This window comes from Maniola hyperantus, chromosome 7, assembly GCF_902806685.2.
Source record: "Maniola hyperantus chromosome 7, iAphHyp1.2, whole genome shotgun sequence".
Classification (NCBI taxonomy): domain Eukaryota; kingdom Metazoa; phylum Arthropoda; class Insecta; order Lepidoptera; family Nymphalidae; genus Maniola; species Maniola hyperantus.
This window is the reverse complement of record NC_048542.1, coordinates 11105680-11125560: the sequence shown is the minus strand read 5'-3', so window position 1 is coordinate 11125560 and position 19881 is coordinate 11105680. Positions and strand designations below refer to the sequence as shown.

The following is a 19881-nucleotide window of genomic DNA, read 5'->3' as shown; positions in this document are numbered from 1 at the left end:
TGAGGTATGATGCTGCCTTGCGATTAGTTCGTCAGTCAACCTTTCCATTTCCCACGCAGTAGGTATTCAAAAAATCTAGGTAGGTATGTAATCTCTTTATCTATGGTAATTTTAATAAAAAACGAAATTCTTCAAACATGTATTTTTATTTGACGTTCCATAAATAATGACGACAATAATATTAAGTTAAGATAATAACAAAGTATCTAACTTTACGAAGTTACACGAAGATGTAGATGCAACTTTGTCAAAGGAGAAAATGTATCCATTACAACGGATTGCGAGAGAAATCTCGGTAAAATTAACAATGACAAAGTTCTACTTCAGTATACTTAATACAACAGGGATTTGGCACAAAGACTTGGCATTAAGTACATCTTACTTCTATGAAGAGTTATCAGTCTTTCAATAAAGATATTCGACAGTAAATATTTAATACTCTAAAATGGGTTGTTTGACTTTCGTGAAAATATTTTTCGAACTCATAAATATTTTTAGAGGTAAAATATTATCAGCGATTTTTAGGTACCTAAACTCGAAAAATTAAAATCACGAAAGACTCGTTTTAACGATAAATGACAAGACTCCATTACTTACTTTTCTACATAATTACTAATGTTTTAGATTCCTTATTGATATGATTTGAATGTTTACATTACAAATTAAATTACAATGTTGTGTCTCCAGTGACCAGTCCACGTAAGTTCTATGTGTTTTTTTGAAGCTTACTACTTAATTCTAACGAGAACCATCACTTAATTGCACCTAAATGCACCATAACAAAAAAGAGCTTTTTATTCAGGTATTGGTGAATTTCGCTCAAATATAACATAAAAATACAAATAAAATATTAATAAGCTGTAACAGTTTAAATAAAATATAATAAAAAGTTTATTTTTTTAAATACTAAAATAATTATCCAAATCAATTGTTTCTATTAGTTATAACTTCACATTAATAATAATGATAATATGCCACAATGTCTTTGGTTGGTATAAAAAATATTTTATGTGACATTGTTCAATCCTATTTATTTATTAGAGCTTCTTAGGCTACTTCTTAAATGCTGTATGTTAACGCAATAGACGTCAAAAACACAGTATGTATTCGTGAAGGGCTTTGAAGGTTTTGGCCTAGCTAGTACTCCGCTATTTTTTTTTTCAAAAGAACGGCCACACATACCTAATGGTGTCAACCAGTAGCTTATATATCTCAGAAACTTGACACGTTGGAAGATTTTGTCTCATACAACACTTGTTTGTACTGATGCCAGCTATTGATTAATACAGGTTTTATGCGTGACCGCTCGTTTGGAAAAAAAGAAAATGGCGGCCAGTAGGTAGGCCAAACTCCATACTAAAATATTTAAACTCTTTAATTTGGCATTACAATCAGACAAAAGGTTAAAATCCCTTAAAACTAACGTCATAATGTAAATACAAAAAATCGCAAAACGTACGTATACTGGCTAAAGGAAAAAATGTATCTAAAAAACCTTGGTATTTATTTATTTATTTTTATTTATTTTATTTATTTTATATCTAATTAGAACGGCAGTGCCACTTACACTAACTAGATGATTAATAATAAATTTAAATACAAATAAAGGTACAAGAAAAAAGACATAAAATACAAAACGATAAAAGATCAAAGAATTTTGAATATGTACGCTGAGAACATTGAATGACATATTCATGCAATGCTCTCAGCGTACTTCAGTAACTCCCGAACCAGTATTATAGACCCATCATTAAATGGGTCCCATTGAGCATTATTGTCCAAAAGCGCGTTGAATGATGCTAATGAACGGGGTATAGGTGACATAGATCTAGCAATAGTGCGATGATGTGGGACCACGAAAAGTTTATTTTTTCGTGGACGAAGATTACTGTTGGATTCAGGGACACGTATGCGACACAGTTGGTTATGAAGTTCTGGAGCATTAACATCTCCTCGCAAAATTTGACACATAATTTTGAGTTGGTCGCAAATGCGTCTGACCTCCAGGGAGTTGAAACCTAAGCAACCTAACAGAAATTTGGTTGGGTATAGGAAAGGATAATATCCATAGCAACGTTTATACAGGTATCTTAGGAAGGCCTTTTGTACTTTTTCTAATATAAGCCCGTACTTTGCCTCGTACGGATGCCAGACACAGGTGCTTGTTTCGAGCTTGCTTCGGACTAAGGCGTAATATAGTAATCGTATTACCAAAGGACTATGGAACTCCCGAGAGTTGCGTAGTACAAATCCTAATCTTCGAAATGAGTCAGCTGCTACGGTGTTAATATGGTCATGGAAGGTCAATTTTTTATCAAAAATTACACCTAGGTCTTTCATGTTCTGTACTCTGGGAATAGGGATTCCATCCATTTTATATTCATGTATCAAAGGATACCGAACTTTACCAAAGGTCATAACTGAACATTTGTCACGATTGAACTCCATTTTGTTCGCTTTACTCCAGTGATATACAGCTGTAAGATCGCATTGCAACTTGAGACAATCTTCGATAGAAGTAATTTCGAATATAAGTTTTAGGTCATCTGGTATAGTTCTGTTGCATTGAAACAAAATCCTGGCAGTTTTTTATCTGTGATGCGGAGTTCGGCAGTGGCCTGAAACAACATTGTGATTTATTAACACTAGTCCCAGTTGTAAACAAGTTCCATTTCTATTTGAGAGTGCTTTTAGGAGGAACGGATGAAAAATAGCGTCATCATTGTCGGTACTGCTTTTTAGGAAATTTTTTAAGATGAAAATGAAAATGTGTTTCGTCTATCAACATTAAAAGCTAAGTATTATGTACCTACCTAAGAGTTTTTTAGGGTTTACAATATTATTGCTTCCTTATTGCTTTTTTTCAATTCAAGTTCTATCTGGTGCGGCAGGGATGACGCTGCTGTGATCTTAAATACCAATTCAGGGTCAAGTAAGAGTACCGGGTAAGTTAAGGGGTTTATGTACAATGTACATAGATAAATCTTTCACCATATTTAATCCGAAAAACATCTACACCGAATTTGATGGCATTTTTTGTATATATATGCATTTTTTGTGTTCTTAGGTATATTTTTAATGGTTTACCACCAAATGGTCACCAAAGCGCACTGCCAGTCTTAGGTTTTTTGTCACTTGTGATTTAACTAATAACAAAATACAGTACGCGGCAGAAAGTAATGTACATCGACTTTTAGGATGACATGTCGGCTTTGTAGAGCGTTGCCTCTGTCACTCACGACGTATGTGTGTATGACGTTTTGTCGGTCGCAACGACTCAGACAATGCTCTACAAATCTGCTATCTCCTTCTAAAGGTCGATGTAGATTACTTTCGGCCGCGTTCAGTAACAGTGTTGAGAAGATACCCCAAAGCCTTAATACGACCCTGAACCGTAAGCTTCCTAGTATCAAATGTACAATTTCTGGTATTTTCCTTAATTGTTTTGTAGACCCTTAAGTTTCCTTGTTACGTAGTCACAGTACTACAATCCTTACTTTATGACGCAGTCTCTAGCTCCGTTTTACGCAGGCAAAGTTATATAATTTTACATATTTGAGGCAGCACAAAATCTGCTATTGTATGTAATTAGTCTCCGTAACTCGACTTGGTAATTTCTGCTTCAAGTCAGAACTACGTCAACAAAAAGTTTCCGCTGCGCAACTATTGCGCTGGTAAGTCATTCATTCTTCAAATTAGACCGAGAACATATAACGGGAAAAAGCGGGAGCGGTCGCGGTTATTAGTTTTTAGGGTTCCGTACCCGAAGGATGTCAACGTGACCCTGCTGTCCGTCCGCCCGTCCGTCTGTCTGTCAGTGGGATGTATCCTGTGAACCATAACCTGAAATTTTACCAGAATACCATTTCTATTGTCGCTATAACAACAAATACTAAAAAATTCACAATAGCCGCCACATCAGTACTAATATTATATATGCATGTATGTCTGTCAATCTGTCTGCTAGTTTTTCACCGATTCACCGATTTTGATGAAATTTGATACACAGTTAGCTTATATCCCGGAGAAGGACTATTCCCAGAAAATTGAAGAATCTCCGGGAGATTTATAAAAACCTAAATCCACGCGGACGAAGTCGCAGGCATCATTTAGTTAAAAATAAATAACACATGAGTATGGTAGTTTTTGCATGGATTTAATATGTAGTTGAAGACGACACTAGACAGTGACAAAAGCTACTTTTTATCTCAGAAAGTCAAAAAAAAATTAAAAACCTAAATCTGACTCACACTCGACCAGAAAACGCTTATTTCCCAGTCTCGTGCAGTAATGTACTATTTCGCAAAACGTCAGAAAGCGTTGATAAATTTTTGGAACATTTCGCATTTCGCAAGACAAACAAAAAAACCTATTCCATTTCCGCTGTCGCTTCTGGCAATGAATAAACAGCCTAACTTTCGGTAGAACGGTCTCGTATAAATCAAGCTAAGTTCTCAGCATCCGCTACAGTTGAGATTTACGATACATTTGCCTTAAGAGAGCTTTTAATGGACTAACAAAGATGTACAATGCTAATTTTTATGAGATGGGAAAAATGCACTTTTTATAACAGATTTTTTTCTGAAGATGAGCAAGCAGGCTACTTACTTGTATGATAAAATATTACAACTGATTTAAGGTACTTATTAGGATAACTGCAGCAATACTGTAGGTATTTCATTCTATGAAAATAAATAAAACTCTGATGCTTAAACACAAACTCATTATGAGTTAGATAAAGCAAAACAGACGACTATAATTAGTTAAAGCTCATATTATAACGATTTACGTGATCAATATATCTGTAATGTGTCGATAATTTACTTAGTCACTTAAAACATACAATACTTGAGAAAAAACAACGTTGCTAAAAGATCTTATCGGAGGTTTAGATATTTCATTTTATCTTTTTGACCTCATTCCGGAACATATATTGGTGTTGGCGTACTGCCAGTAGGTAGTATCTGCACATGGTTCAATGGACACCTCTGGCTTAATCATCTAATCTTTGATGTATTTCGAATACAAAATATAGCTAGATGATGGCTTTCAACTGTAAATTAATAAAAGCGAAAATAAAAAATATTTTAGTTATAGATTTAAGCCTTTTATTAATTTTTTATTCATTAAAAACTATTTAAAAACTTACAGTTTTTTTATTGCAAGATCAGTTTGTGTTTGATGAAAATCATGCTTAGTAAAAAGCAACAATGATGAGATCTAAGTAGGAGCGCGCTTGCCTAGAAGATGCTTATTCACTCTTGCCTTGAAGATACGTATATAGGTCATATTATCCGTGTCAGGAAACACGGACTCCGGAAGGGTAGGTGTTCCGCACCTTAAGAGCGGTTACGCACTCAACCGATCAGAGTTCGTAAAAATACGTATATATAAGAAACTCGAATCGAACTCGGATATTAATAATAATAATAATATAATAATAATAATAAGTGCGCAGGTGTGCGAGGTGTCCCCCCGCCTCATACCCCGATTGCCATCTCAACCTGTTGAGGACTATAGTTGCTTAACAGTCTCAAATGGATTTGGATTCGCATCACGCGATACATTAGCATTAAGTTAGACTTGTCTATCTATGTAGTAGGTACCCCTGCCTACCTACTGGAAGACCGCCAAGTTCAATATGTCCCGGGAATGAGGTCAAAGCGATTAAATAAACTTTGACTCAACGTAATGTTTGAACGAATTTATTTAGATTGATTTTAACGCGATCGTCGTGCCACAGTTCACTATAGTTACCTATGAAACTTGTAACCAAATCTCGAGGCTTCACTTACCTACACTGGCGGGCTTTAAATGTAGGCTGTGAAACGACTAGAGGTATAACGCGTAAAATTTAACTCCACACGCGCCATTTGAGCTTTTTGTGTCAAATTTTATGTCAAAAGTACGATTTTAGTCTTTATTTTAAAGGTGAACCGAACCGTACTTTTGACATAGAGTTAAAATGGCACGTGAGTAGGTAGTCATTTTGTACGGGCATGGACCGTGTCGTAGCAGCGTAATAAATAGTTTTAAATATTATCAAAACTTTGATTTCACGTCACCTTTGCTTCAATTACCTAATATTTGAGAGGATGTCGATTCAGGATCAAATCGAGGGCTCACTTACTCTAGTTCACTCTGATACTTACGTCTGGGCATCCCTGAGACTGTAGCTTTGGACGTGCTGTCACTATCATCTGACTCCGAGACTCTAGTCTGAAAACTGGTCTCTGAAACAAAGCATTACTGTCAGGTTTTCTATTTTGTCGGTATGGCAGCGATATTCTAACCCTAAGATATTATATGTGGTACTTATATGAATACTAGCTGATGCCCGCGACTTCGTCCGCGTGGATTTAGGTTTTTAAAATCCCGTGGAAACTCTTTGATTTTCCGGGATAAAAAACTTAAAAAACTAAATTAAACTGTTGGGCCGTGAAAAGCTAGCAGACAAACACACTTTCGCATTTATAATATAAGTATGGATTTCTTTAAAATTAAAACGTACGCGCATAGCTGTTCTTTATTAAGTATATCTACAAAATTTCTAAAAATTATGAAAATTGGACTAAGTACATATTTTACGAGGAAAACGTTATACCTACAACTAGACGATCCTCAAAACAAAATACAAAAAGTGCTATACAAAAAACTGCCAATCATTGGCCCAAATAAAAAACCACTACGACCGTTCGATCGTAACAAAGTAATTCGCAACAATGATCAATCAGTTTTTTTTCAACGACGGAAAATACGTGAGAGTATCGTTTACTAGAGGCGGAGATGGCCTGCAACATGGCTTCTTTAGAACAGCTTAGGTAGTTTATAAAATCAATTGTGCTTTGTATCATGTAGTAAATTAAATCTGCTTTATTTGTTAGTAATATAAATTATCTTTAGAAACCGACTAACTTAAAGTTAACTCAACGTACAGATTTAACTGCCAAGCAACAACAAGCTTACATCATTGTAATCATTGTTAAGGTTTTTTTTCTATTATTCATTATAAGTCAAGCAAACGCTTGACAACACACACACACCTGATTGAAAGTGATGATGAGGCCTAAGATGGGACGCATTTACCTAGAAGAGAATCACTCTTGTTTTAGTTGTTGTTGTTGTATAGTGGCACTTTTATGACACCTGATAATATTTATACAAACAAGGTCTGCATCTCTATGGTTTATAGCTCAATGTGGATTACCCAGACTTTGTACGAAAAGCTGAAGTTAAACTAAATAGAACAACGGAGTCATTAATTTTATTAAATTAGATCAAGATTGATGGTGATACAGGATGGCTGGTGCGCTCGTGAAGTGTGGAGCTAGGAAACTAGCGGAAAATAATCTGGTTAAGTTGGATTTTTTTATTTTATTGAGTGTGTAATGTGTATGTGTGTGTGTCTGCGTGTGTGTGTGTTTGACTTGTAACTTGATTTAAAAGTGATAGAAAACATCCTGAGCAAACCTGAACGTCTGAGAGTTCTTCATAATGTTTTCAAAGGTGTGTGAAGTCTGTCAAACCGCAATTGGCCAGGCGTGACGAAGTGTGGCGCAAACCCTTTTTAACCGACTTCAAAAAAGGAGGAGGTTCTCAATTCGTCGGAATCTTTTTTTTTTTTTTTTTTTTTTTTTTTTATTTTTTATGTATGTTCCCGGATTACTCAAAAACGCCTGGACCGATTTTGAAAATTCTTTTTTTGTTTGAAAGGGTATACTTCAAAGTTGGTCCCATTTCAATTTGGTAAAGATCTGATGAACATCTTCGAAGATAGATACTGGAACTCCTCAACGGATAAGAGTAAATTGCTCGCGATCAGTGTAATAGCTTAGTAAACAGTAGATTTTTAACCAGTCATAGCATAATTCCATGGGGCCACTAAAAATTGTGAAATAAAAAATTTTTACAAAAAAAATAAAAACCGACTTCGTTACATAAACACTAAAAATTGAAAAATAATTTAATTTATTACCGAATATATTATGTATACAAGAGTTAATATAATTCCATAATAATAGTTTTTGGGGTCGGTGCCAATGAGGTGCCATTGTGGAGTCCCATAAAAATATGAAGTCTAGACGATTCGCGCAGCTAAAGCTAATTGGCACCGGCACCAAAAAGTATTATTATGGAACTATATTAACTCTTGTATACATAATATATTCGGTAATAAATTAAATTATTTTTCAATTTTTAGTGTTTATGTAACGAAGTCGGTTTTTATTTTTTTTGTAATCATTCTGAGAGGAGACCTGTGTATAGCAGTGGCCGACACACTACTGAACACAGGTCTCCTCCACGATGGGTTAAAAAATGATGATCAGAAAAGTAGGATCAAATTAGAAGAGCACGCTTGTCTCGTGGCCAATCAATCTTGCGATAGCTTTATAAAGGCAGGGTACATAAAGATATTATCAATAAATGAGGGCAGTTTACATAATCTGTATGGAAATGAACAAAGCGATAAGCAGACGCTGCCCGAACAGTTATTATCGCCAAGAATAGAGTAAACTTTTGTGGAATATTAGTATTGACTAATAAAGGCATATTATAGGTATTATATTTTGAATTTTTCTTCGAGCTAAGCTCTATTGAATTCACCGGTGAAGGGTTATGGAGGTCAAATGGCAATCGTAAACCTTTTATAAAACCCAGTAGCCATAAAACAAAATGTTTTTTGCCACATTTTATGTGAATAAAAATTTTGCTTTTTGCATGAATATCAAAATTAAAGCAATTGAACGAAAAAAATAAATGCCTTGCAAATTCAATTATTGGAAGCAAAAGCATGAAATGTTAGTAGCAAAGTGTTCATTTGTTTTATTTTAAACTTTATTTCATAGCTAATAAGAGCTATCATAATGATACTGCAGTAAAAGTTTAATTAAGTATTGTAAAATAATAAAAATACTTATACCTCTAGATACAAATGGACTTAGAGCCCGGGAGGGCCGTACCTTCGTTATTTTGTAAAAGCTGAAAATTTCTCTGCGTAGGTACCCCCGATACCCCAATATAGGGATCAACGATCAGCGACTATAAAGTTTGGATCATGCTGGTACTTATACAAAACTAGACGATACCCACGACTTGTGGTACTTATATGAAAACTAGCTGATGCCCGCGACATCGTCCGCGTGGATTTAGGTTTTTTTATAATGCCGTGGGAATTTTTTGATTTTCCGGTATAAAAAGTAGAATAGTCCTTCCCCGAGATGCAAGCTCTAGCGCTGTACCAAATTTCGTCAAAATCAGTTTAGCAGATGGGCCGTGAAAGGCTAGCAGACAGAAGGACAGAGAGACATACACACTTTCGCATTTATAATATTAGTACGGATAATCATATCTAGTAAAACGTTAACTCTATGAAATTTTATTTAAATGAACAATAACAGAAATGGCTTTCGAGCTGCGCTCCATATATTGCGAAAGCTTACAATTTAAATGTGACAGGAATATAAAATTTTAATTTAATATTTTAACGGAATAATTTAAATCGCCTATTAAATTAATGAGGTCACTTATGGAATAATTACCGAACGAGTGATCCAAATAAAAATGTATGGAATATTTTATATGATTTTCAAATGAGAACGCAAGAAAAATATTAGCGTTATCGTGCCACAACCTAAAAACTTTAAGGTCGATCCTGGAAAACCTGCATCACACATCAAAAAGTATTTCTTAATAATTTCTGTCAGGCGTTTTATACACTAAAGATTTATTGTTTTTTCCCCATCCCCGGGATGCAAGACATCTCTGTGCCAAATTTCATCAAAACTGGTTGAACGAATGGGCTGTGAAATCCAAATAGACATATAGACAGACAGACAGACACACATGTATAATATTAGTATGGATTAAGTATAATCGTTTGCTTTGATTAGTTCTAGACTATTATTAAAAATCTAGTTTCAATATTTCACATTAATGAATTAATAATGTAAAATATTCCAAATCATTAATTTGCTAGTAATTCTGAGGGCAGAAATTAACGTCATCCTTTCAGCCCAATCCGTGCAATAGTTAGAGATGTGCTTAATAGATCAGTCAGTCAGTCACTCACCTTTTCCTTTTATACATTTAGTACTATATAAATATACCTAAGTGCTCATAGAATCATGAGCCGTGTAAGCCATTGATAAAGAGGCATTGCATTTCCTTTGATATATTAAGCCGGGCCGCAAATGGGCGAAATTGATTACTCTATACAAGCTTCATTGCATGACTACTGTAGAATTGTAGATGCACTCTCCAACTCCAATAACTTGGTATTTGATTGAATTAAGGTCAGTAAGGTATACATTAAATTCGTTTAGTTAATGAAAAAATTGTTACCGTAAAATAGACAACTTCTAAGCGTAGGACTGGAAAAACGTGCCACTAAATTTGTAGGACTATGTGGCCATTTCATAGTACAAATATTATTTACTAAGCTGCATACAAAAAACCAGCTGGTTATTCGTAGTTTTTATGACCTCGTTATTTGGACCATCTATTTTGTAGCACAATCGTTTTTCCGAGTTTATTATCCAATTATCTCAATATTAAAAAAAAAATACTTAGGTAAGTACTGTTATTAAGACAATTTCGACACCCCACCAAATCGACAAGTTTTCGAGAATTTTCACAGGGCAAAACTTGGGTGTCTCGTCAAACGGAACCTACGCACGAAAATTCAGCCTGTTATTAATCACAAAAAAAACACTTGGCGGCTTCTGGACTATTATAGTAGTAGGGTTGTGATAAAAATCCTGGAACTGGAAATGATAAAAAGAGGACGTGTTTGTTGTTGTAATAAAATTATCAATAACAATATTGAATATGGTCATACGTATAGCAAATACTGGAATATACTTAATTAAGGAAATATTTTGATATAACGGCCACTTCCAGGATGGATGCAAAGCTTGTACGTGCTATCGACAAAAGGAATCACGTTTCCTTTGAAATATGAAACCCGACCGCAAAATTTATTACTGGACCAAGCCCGGACTTGCAGCGACTGGGTAGGTACCTACTCTCCAATTATATGGCATTTGATTGAATTGAGCTCGACGCTTTGATGTAATTTGCTTGAGCTTTGTAACAAGCTTGCATAATATTTAGAGGGTACGATTTTTATATATCTGATAGATGATATCATTATTCAAATTATTTGTATCTAAAGTGGTAAATTAAACTAGATGACGATTCAAAAGCACTTGTAAAACTCTATTTGAATAAAAATCTATTCTATTCTATTCTAAAGAATCTTTTGAAAAGTGAGAGATTACTAAAAATAAGAATACAATAATTAATGCCTAATTTTCAACCAATTTTAATGATGTTTATATGATGAGCTTTAATATACGGGCTAAAATCGTACTTATGACATGACACATAAAGTTAAAGTGGCGAGTGAGAACGTTATATTTATGCATTATACCTACTTAATAAAGCGCTACAAATTCTTTATACATAACGTTTTATAATTTATCATTGCTGATTTTATTACTATAGTTGTTCTATATATATATATATATATATATATATGCTAACGGACGGTATCTATAAGTAGGTATAATAGGACATCAATAGATGTTACTTACCAGTATCAAATCTTGGTCTGCTAGGCAGTCTATTTGGCAGATCCTGGTTCTCCACGTGGTCAAATGTTCTGAATCCAAGCGCGAATTCAGCGTATGGACTAATCTCGAACATTTCTAGACAAAAAGGCAATCCTGTCAATATTACGTCCTTATTCGATTACACTTTAGGTTATCCAGACGTTTTAGTGTAACTTTGTGAGTCTCATTTAGGGGATGTCAAATTATCAGAGGGTACGGCAGTACCTCCCGCCAAGACGAGCCAAACTAAAGGACGGGGCACTGCGTACCTTTTCTCGTAGGTACCAAAGCGTTGCGTCGTATTTTCGAGCATAACATTTTCCCGGAAAATAATCTCCATAGTTGATAATAATGACAGATTTACGCAAAGTTAACGTTAACTTAAAAAGGTTCAAGCGTAAAAGCTTGTGTCAAAATCGCACTAACAAATGTACTAAAACAATAGTGTGACTATCTCGCAGCTTCGCGTTCGCGCTTTGTAGCATTCTCCACCCGATATCAGTTCTACTGTCCCTAACAAAGGATCTGAGTAATTAGACTACGAAAAGTTATTGATACCTATAAATTGTAGCGAGGGACACGATATTTTGTCGCGCATTTACGCATGAAATGCGGGTACGAGTAAACAGATAAACTCAAAAAGTGGATCCTCATAAGCTTGTAAAAATGTAACTACCCATCTACTTACCACTTTATTACCACCAGTATGAAATCCACTTACCATTTTTACCGCTCTTCCTGGGGTGGACGGGGGAAGTGTATATTCGGGGCGTGTGCGCGTAACGCTCTTTATGTTCCGAATGCGAGGCCACACTCTCGTTGCGAGATTTAACCTCCTCGGCGATGGAGTGACGATATTGGGATGAGTAATTTTGCCTAAATCGAAGGACATGAAATTTTTATAGGAAGGTAAAGTATAGGCAGGTAAAATAATTTATTACTTGACATAATATTTTATACGAAGGAAAATTGAGAAAAAAAACAATTTAATAGGTTGATTTTATATGAATATATACGTTCTGTAAGAGGTTTATAGAGCACTAGATGAAGTCGCAACTTTGTACGATTCTTGAATCGACTTTGACGAACTTTGGATTTAGGTTTTTGAAAATCTCTTGGAAAACTCTGATTGCTCGGGACATAAGTTAGCTTAAAGTCACTCTACAAATCTTTAACTATAGGTATTCATGCAAATCAAAATCACGTCGATCCAGTGCTGCTTTTGTGACCTTTGGAGCGTTTTCGAACTATTCAAAATATTAAGTACTTATATACATACTGATTTTTAAAACAAATATAAGGCTTTCTAAGGTATTTTTTTAACTAACGAAATGGAATCTCACTCCCTAAATTGTAGTAATTCAAAGTTAGATTGACAATATTATTTATAGTAACAATATTACCTACGTATTAAAATTTAAAACTAATCGAACTTTCCTTTAGCTCACTTAAAACGTATAACCGACGCGCTACCTACGCTATATGCATGGCACATAGAATATTTTTATCGCGAACTAACATTGAAATCGTGACGGATGAAAAACCAAACTTTACAAAGCACCGAAAGTTTTCTGCAATCGTTTTACCCTTTAAGTTAGCTACGGAATAGTTTTTTCAGAATTAGTTTTAATTCAATTTACTTAATAAGGACAACGACAAAGTCAAGGTTATTTGTAGGGTTTGCTTAAATAGGTATAAGTAAATCCCTATGCAATGTGTAAAATCTTACCTATGTCTTCTAAACAGTATACAAATGAAGGCCAGAAGACAGATGACGAGGAGTATACTACTGCAGATTATCACCAACATGTTCAGGTCGAAAAACTCCGACGGTGGACCTATTTCCTCTACAAAAGAAAAAGTTATATTAAATTGCTAGCTGACAAAATATGCTTCTGATTTCATCCGTGTGCATGGATTTTGTTTAAATCCTGTATATTTGTGATACAAACATAAATCATTGCATTAGGTGGCAGGTAATCTGTTATTGTGGTAAAACAATACTGTATGATATTGTCTTATGAACACGCTTATGAATGAATCTTTAATGAATCTTGAACGAACTAGGGGTTCATAGGACGATGAAGGATATAAGTTGGAATGTTGAAAATGAATTTATTGTTTCTGTTACAAATATGTTGTAGGTATGGTAGTAAACATGTTACAAAATGTCTCACTTTGAAGTCAACTGTTTAAATTTCAATTAACTAAATCGCTGGTACCTTTACCGTAGTCATTATTACCCCTTGTCAGGCACAGTTAATCATAAGTTTAACCGCGGTTAACTACATATTGTATTGATTTGATATTAGATTGGCTCAACTTACAAACAATTTATAATGTAAGTAGGTAATAGGAACCAAAGTTATTAGTTTGGATCACAGAATTCAAAATTTATGTAGAAGAAGCTTAATCTTGGCACCGCCCGTGCAAAAGGTTTAGTGAAACATTTATACTCTACGTTATTGTAACAACAGTCCAGTATTTAAATTGCTTTGCTACAGAAAGCAGATTTATTATTTTCGTATGAGCGTGTGTAAAAATCCGTGACACACTGTCCTGGTATCAATACAGCAAATGTCATTTTTAAAATCACATTTAATATTTAGTTGTTTGGACCAATTTAATGTGTCTAGGTATCTTGGAACGGTAAACTTTCGAATTATTTTTAGTAATTGATATCTCTAATAGTTGATAAAACTTGGCGACATGCTGTCCGGTAATAAAGAGTCCGCCATGCCAATTCTATTAGGTACATCATATAATTCTTTGGTTTGGATTAGCTTTATCCAATTTAATAATATGTCGATCACAGATATCTAGTTTGAGTGGTGAAACAAAGTACCTACAACAAGTCTATAACGGGAATATTATAATACTTAATTGTCATTAGTAAGTACCGTGAAAGTGCTTAAATTTAAATGTCTCTCAGTATTTGACAGACTCCAATCCGGTCTGTAATGATTAAAGTTTTGATGAGATTTCAAACTGTATCGTGATGAATATTAATGATCTTTGACCTGGCATTTTCAGTGGTAGGGTATTTTCAGAAATAATAATTTTATATAAATTGGACTGTGTTCCCCTAGGAACCCCGAGTGGGGTATAGATGATTTTACAATTAGCCACAAGAATCAAGATTGACTATAACCTCAGTTATTTAAATGAATTATTGTCATATTGTCGATGCCACTTAGAAAACGATGATGAAGTGTGCCAGTCTAGAAGATGCCTATTCAGCACTTCACTCTTGTCTTTAATGACGTATAACTTACAAAAGTTTAAGAGCATGACATCATCAAGATATGAGTAAATAGGTAAACAAGTACACTAGAAGGACGGTTCGTAAAAGAAAGTCTTATGTTCAATATTTTCATACATTTTTTTTCACTCTTATATATTTATTTGACACTTGCTAAGTAAACCGACGGCTGATGGGGCAGACGTGGTCCGTATCGGTAAGCGCAGTGTGGGACGACCTCCAGCCCGCTGGACCGATAACCTGAAGAAGTTGTTTGGGAGCGGATGGATGAGGAAGGCGGAGGACCGTGTTTGGTGGCACGCTCTTGGAAAGGCCAATGTCCAACAGTGGACGCAAGCAGGCTGATGAATTGGATTGGATTGGATTGAAATAAATACATACTGTAAAAAGTTAAAAACTAAAATAAATACTTGAAAGGGTACTTATCTCTTTAAGAGATACTCTTCTAGAAGAAGGACTTATATTTATACTTTTTAATTATTTCGTTTAACTTACCCCCGTCCAAAGTTTTAGTAGCGTACGTGTAAACGGTTGAAGCGGTCCCTGCATCATTGCTTGCCGTCACTCTCAGTTGATACCAACTGCCCGGTGCTAGAGAGCCAACAGCGTATGATGCTGGGATGGACCGGAGAGGAGGTGCTTGGTAGTGACTGTCTATGTAGCCCCATCCTAGACTGAGGTCCATTGCCTATCAGAAAAATTAAATACCTAGATATGATTGTCGCAAATATTTTTGGGCACGGGCAAGTTTCGCGATACAACGATCAACATAATAATATTATTCCTGGACTCTGGTAAGTGTCGCAAAATAACATCTAAAGTCTGCACAGTACAACACACCTATGTGTTGTACTGTGCAGACTGTACCTAGTATTACGACAAGAAGTCCTAAAACGAACATAATGTGGTTTGTCACGTGACTCTGACTCTCCAGATATCGAACATATTTGTGATGATTGTGTATCTTAGACTACTCGGTGATCTTAGATTATAATATTAAACTTATGCTTGATGTTAGTGTGTGACTGTCTAAAACTTATTAGGAAATTTCTCAATGCTTGTGATGTTTTAAATAATTGTTGATCCGAATATCCGAAATAATTTTACTGTAGGTAGGTCCTACCTACACTATTTTCAGAATTGTGGAGAATGATTTTGCAATGAAAACGTATTCTATACTAATAAAATTATTGTAAGTATAGAATAACAATTAATGCAAATATACCTATTATTGTCATAATTAATGTACCAAAAACAAAGTTTGTAATTTCCTATTAGCATAAATCCAAACAAAATCCAAATTAATATTATGTACCAATTTACAAAGCAATGGAAGTCCAATAAAATACAATATCCGTTCAATAAACAGCTTATCTAGCCGCTTACCGCCAAATTTTCCGCGCGGTGCCAGAAACTGCTGCCAAGAAGGCGGTATTCGACATCCCATTTGGTGACGTCACAGCCTCCGTCGTCCCACCCGCTCAGTTGTATGTAAATGTGGGTTGCGTTGCTCCAAAGCCAGTCAGTTGTTGGCGGTGATACCGGTGCTATTAGGGAAGTATGTAAATGACAAACTTGATAAGAACGGGTAGATTTTGTAGTTCCAAACAACGTAGTGTACACAAAATCTACCCCTAGGTAATCACTAATTTACTACACAAGATTGGAAGAGAGAGTAGGAAAGGGAGAGAGAGAGAGAAAGGGAGAGAGAGAGAAGGGGAGAGAGAGAGAGAGAAGGGGAGAGAGAGAAAGGGAGAGAGAGAGAGAGAAATAAATAAATTTCGTATCCGACTCCTTACAAGATGGCAGAGATGGTACAAATGTTACAAGTTAGAGTCGACCTCGACGTTTATTTGAATATATGCGGTGCAGTACAGTAACGGTTACAGTAATAGGAGCACATTTTAGTAGAGTCACTGCTAACAGACTCGTACTAAACAAGCATAATATAGGTAGCTACTTATTTAAAAATATAACATTTTAGAGTAAAATAAAAAATAAAATTGAAACCCTGAGATTTTTTCATTAGATGATCAAGTAGTTAGATAGATAGGAGAATTGATATCATTAGGTCATTATAAGACGACACAGTAAAATGATGATATTAAATGAATGTTCAGTATAAAACTGGCACTTTTTTCTGGATTGTACCACACATTCAATACTTCATCATGATGTTTATGATCTTTGAGCATTTGACATAAGATACTATAATATTTAAGCTTATTAAATCTTACCTCCTCCTAAAGTCGTAACATCAATATGCGCTGGTACTGAAGTTCCAATACTATCAGTGGCAGTCACTCTTATAGAGTACTTGGTACCACATTTGAGCCCGGCGAGTGCATGCTGCTGTATTCCTGGCAACCTGGTCTCTCTGGCCATCGGCCAGGCTTCTTGCCAGAGACCATCTTCCTGCCTCCAGGTTAGATTGTAAACTATTAAAATTGAATATTCTGCTATTATGACATTTTTAGAGGAGGGCGCTGCAGTGCGTATGAATGTATTGGGTCCGTATTTAAAGTGAATTATCAAATTGAAAATCGCGAATTTACAGTTGTTTTTGTGAAAAAAGTGTAAAACTATACATAAGTCGCAAGTGAAAATGTTACCAAAGGTGTACATCATAAGAAAACTGCGAAAAAGGCTTATGAATCTATCAATATTTTCTCTCAAGTCTCAGCCGATCAAAAGTTCAAGTGTTGTAAACAAAAGTCATCAAAAACAACGGCAAGTACAATAATTAAATCTGGACTAAAGTAATTAAAAACACTATTTACTATTGATATTACTGATATTACTGCAAATAATAGCATTAAAAGTGAAATCCAATTATTTTTTCAACGAAAATAATAAAACCAAAGTGATCTGTTGAGGGCTGTTTGAAAAATAGTTAGCCAAGCATACACCGCGAGTTCGCAGATAACGATTACTATCTAATTTTTTGTTTTTCTATAAGCTACCTCTGTACCTTTGGTAAAAATCGTATGAGCGGATTGGCATGAAAAACTAGCAGACAGACATACACTTCCGTATTTGTAGTATTACCTAAGTATAAAAGCGTGGAAGTATGGATTAATTACATGGTACAGGGAAGTTCTTTTGTAGAACTCTACAATATACTTCGATTACGTACTTATTTAATAAAGAAATATATAAAAAGCTTAATTACTTTTCTGCATTAACAGCTCAATGATCCCATATTCCTTTGATTTTTATCAGGGCTTACTTCGTACCCTTCGACCACAATTGAATCCTCGTATGAAGAGGCCCTCAGCAGTGGAGGGTCTGCTGAGGGGTTGAACCACTTACGGTAGAACTTTGGCTGAATAAACTACTTGTAAAAGTCTCGGCCTATCTCAAAGAGTCGAGCATTGTTCTTACCTATTCATACTGATAGTAAAGCATAAATACATACATCTTTCTGGCTGGGTTGATAAAATTAATAATTTAAATACAACCATGACAACGGTTAAATGCTTAGATGAATTATTCTAAATGGTTAGGGAACGGATGGACATCCGTTAGGTTATACATAGGTTGAAAAACTTCAAATTCCATCAGCATCGGATGGACTATTAGTATTATACACCAACTAGAAAATTATAACTATAAAGATATTTCCCCTTCAATATAATATGTAGGTATTCAATATTATAAATGTGAAAGTGTACTTATTTGTAGGTTTATCCTGGAATCGTACCGCAACCTAGTAACTCAAGTTAAAAACGTGGAGAGTGAGTATTGACACAAGCTATATTTTATCCCGGTAATGCAAGGAGTTCCCACAGGGGTATTAAAAACCTAAATCTACGAGAAGTCGCGGGCGTCATATTCTAGTGCCGGTAAAGGTTGCAACACGAATATTTGTTATGTGTTACATTATAGTTGTATTTTAATCAACTAAAATATATTCTATTCACTAAATAATAAGTCTACAAAGTAGTTAATAAAGTTTAAGTTTGACTTGATGTATGTATAGTTGAAGCTAAAGATTTCTAGTACAAAGTTATTTTTTTAATTGCATATTATATTTATTATATTATATTTATATTATTTAGAGCCTCAATAGCTCAACAGGTAAAGGAGTGGACTGAAAACAGAAAGGTCGACGGTTCAAACCCCGCCCGTTGCACTATTGTCGTACCTACTCCTAGCACAAGCTTGATGCTTAGTTGGAGAGAAAAGGGGAATATTAGTCATTTCACATGGCTAATATTCTTAAAAAAAAAAAAAAAAAACTAGCTTTATCAAAGTTCAAACAAGTAAGTACATAATATGTAGCAAAATCGCAACATACTCTTTATCATACAATAGAAGCATTGCATAACTGGCATGGTTATTCAATGATTTATTAGTTTTCAATGAACCAAGCGCAAAGTAAAACAAGATACTTAATCTAGTATCCAGGTCAAATAGTCACTCACCGATGCCGTATCCCATTGTTTCATTGGCAGTCCTTATTTCATCCCATTCAACTACAATGGAATCCTTGTATGGGGTCGCTCTAAGTGATGGTGGGTCCGGTAAAGGCAGTACCTTCACGGAGTATACGACTGAGTCAGATCCGTATAAATTCTTTGCTAGACATGTGTAATTCCCGCTGAGAGATTGATCGATACCTAGAGAAAATTTAATTATTTTAATGAATGCGATATAAATAATATCTATAGATTTAATAGATAATACGTATTCTTCGGTATATTAAAATACCTATCTAAAGGTAGTTTGTTTATCATGGATCAGGGATGAAACTGAAAATCACTACTCTACGCTCTTGCATTTTTCCCACGGCTTAGCTTCATCCTCATAAATGAAATATTTTTCAAAATCCTTTTAGTGAAGTATAAGACGTGTATACATCATAAAAAACTTACAGATACAATTTCAAGATTCTAGATCTAGTATTTTAAGCTGTACGTTAATTTGTCAGTCAGTCAGTAATTCCTTTAATAATGAAAGGCATGCACCACAATGACAAGTTTTATACTGATTGGTGCAGATCGC

General features: G+C 34.9%; 1 protein-coding gene across 4 annotated transcripts in view; it reads right to left on the bottom strand.

Moving 5' to 3' along the window:
* Positions 1 to 742: 742 nt before the first annotated feature.
* LOC117983733 (cell adhesion molecule Dscam2-like) overlaps positions 743 to 19881 on the bottom strand; it is a 56766-nt gene continuing 37627 nt past the window's right edge. For all 4 annotated transcript variants that reach the window (XM_069499454.1, XM_069499455.1, XM_069499456.1 and 1 more), the window contains 10 exons: positions 19302 to 19496; positions 17112 to 17312; positions 16261 to 16421; positions 15370 to 15562; positions 13342 to 13459; positions 12334 to 12488; positions 11595 to 11708; positions 6153 to 6233; positions 2554 to 2618; positions 743 to 1503 (listed from right to left, as the gene is read on the bottom strand). In XM_069499454.1, the coding sequence (XP_069355555.1) occupies positions 2590 to 2618; positions 6153 to 6233; positions 11595 to 11708; positions 12334 to 12488; positions 13342 to 13459; positions 15370 to 15562; positions 16261 to 16421; positions 17112 to 17312; positions 19302 to 19496 (1247 nt within the window). In that variant the 3' untranslated portion in view covers positions 743 to 1503; positions 2554 to 2589. The remainder of the gene's footprint in view (positions 1504 to 2553; positions 2619 to 6152; positions 6234 to 11594; positions 11709 to 12333; positions 12489 to 13341; positions 13460 to 15369; positions 15563 to 16260; positions 16422 to 17111; positions 17313 to 19301; positions 19497 to 19881) is intronic.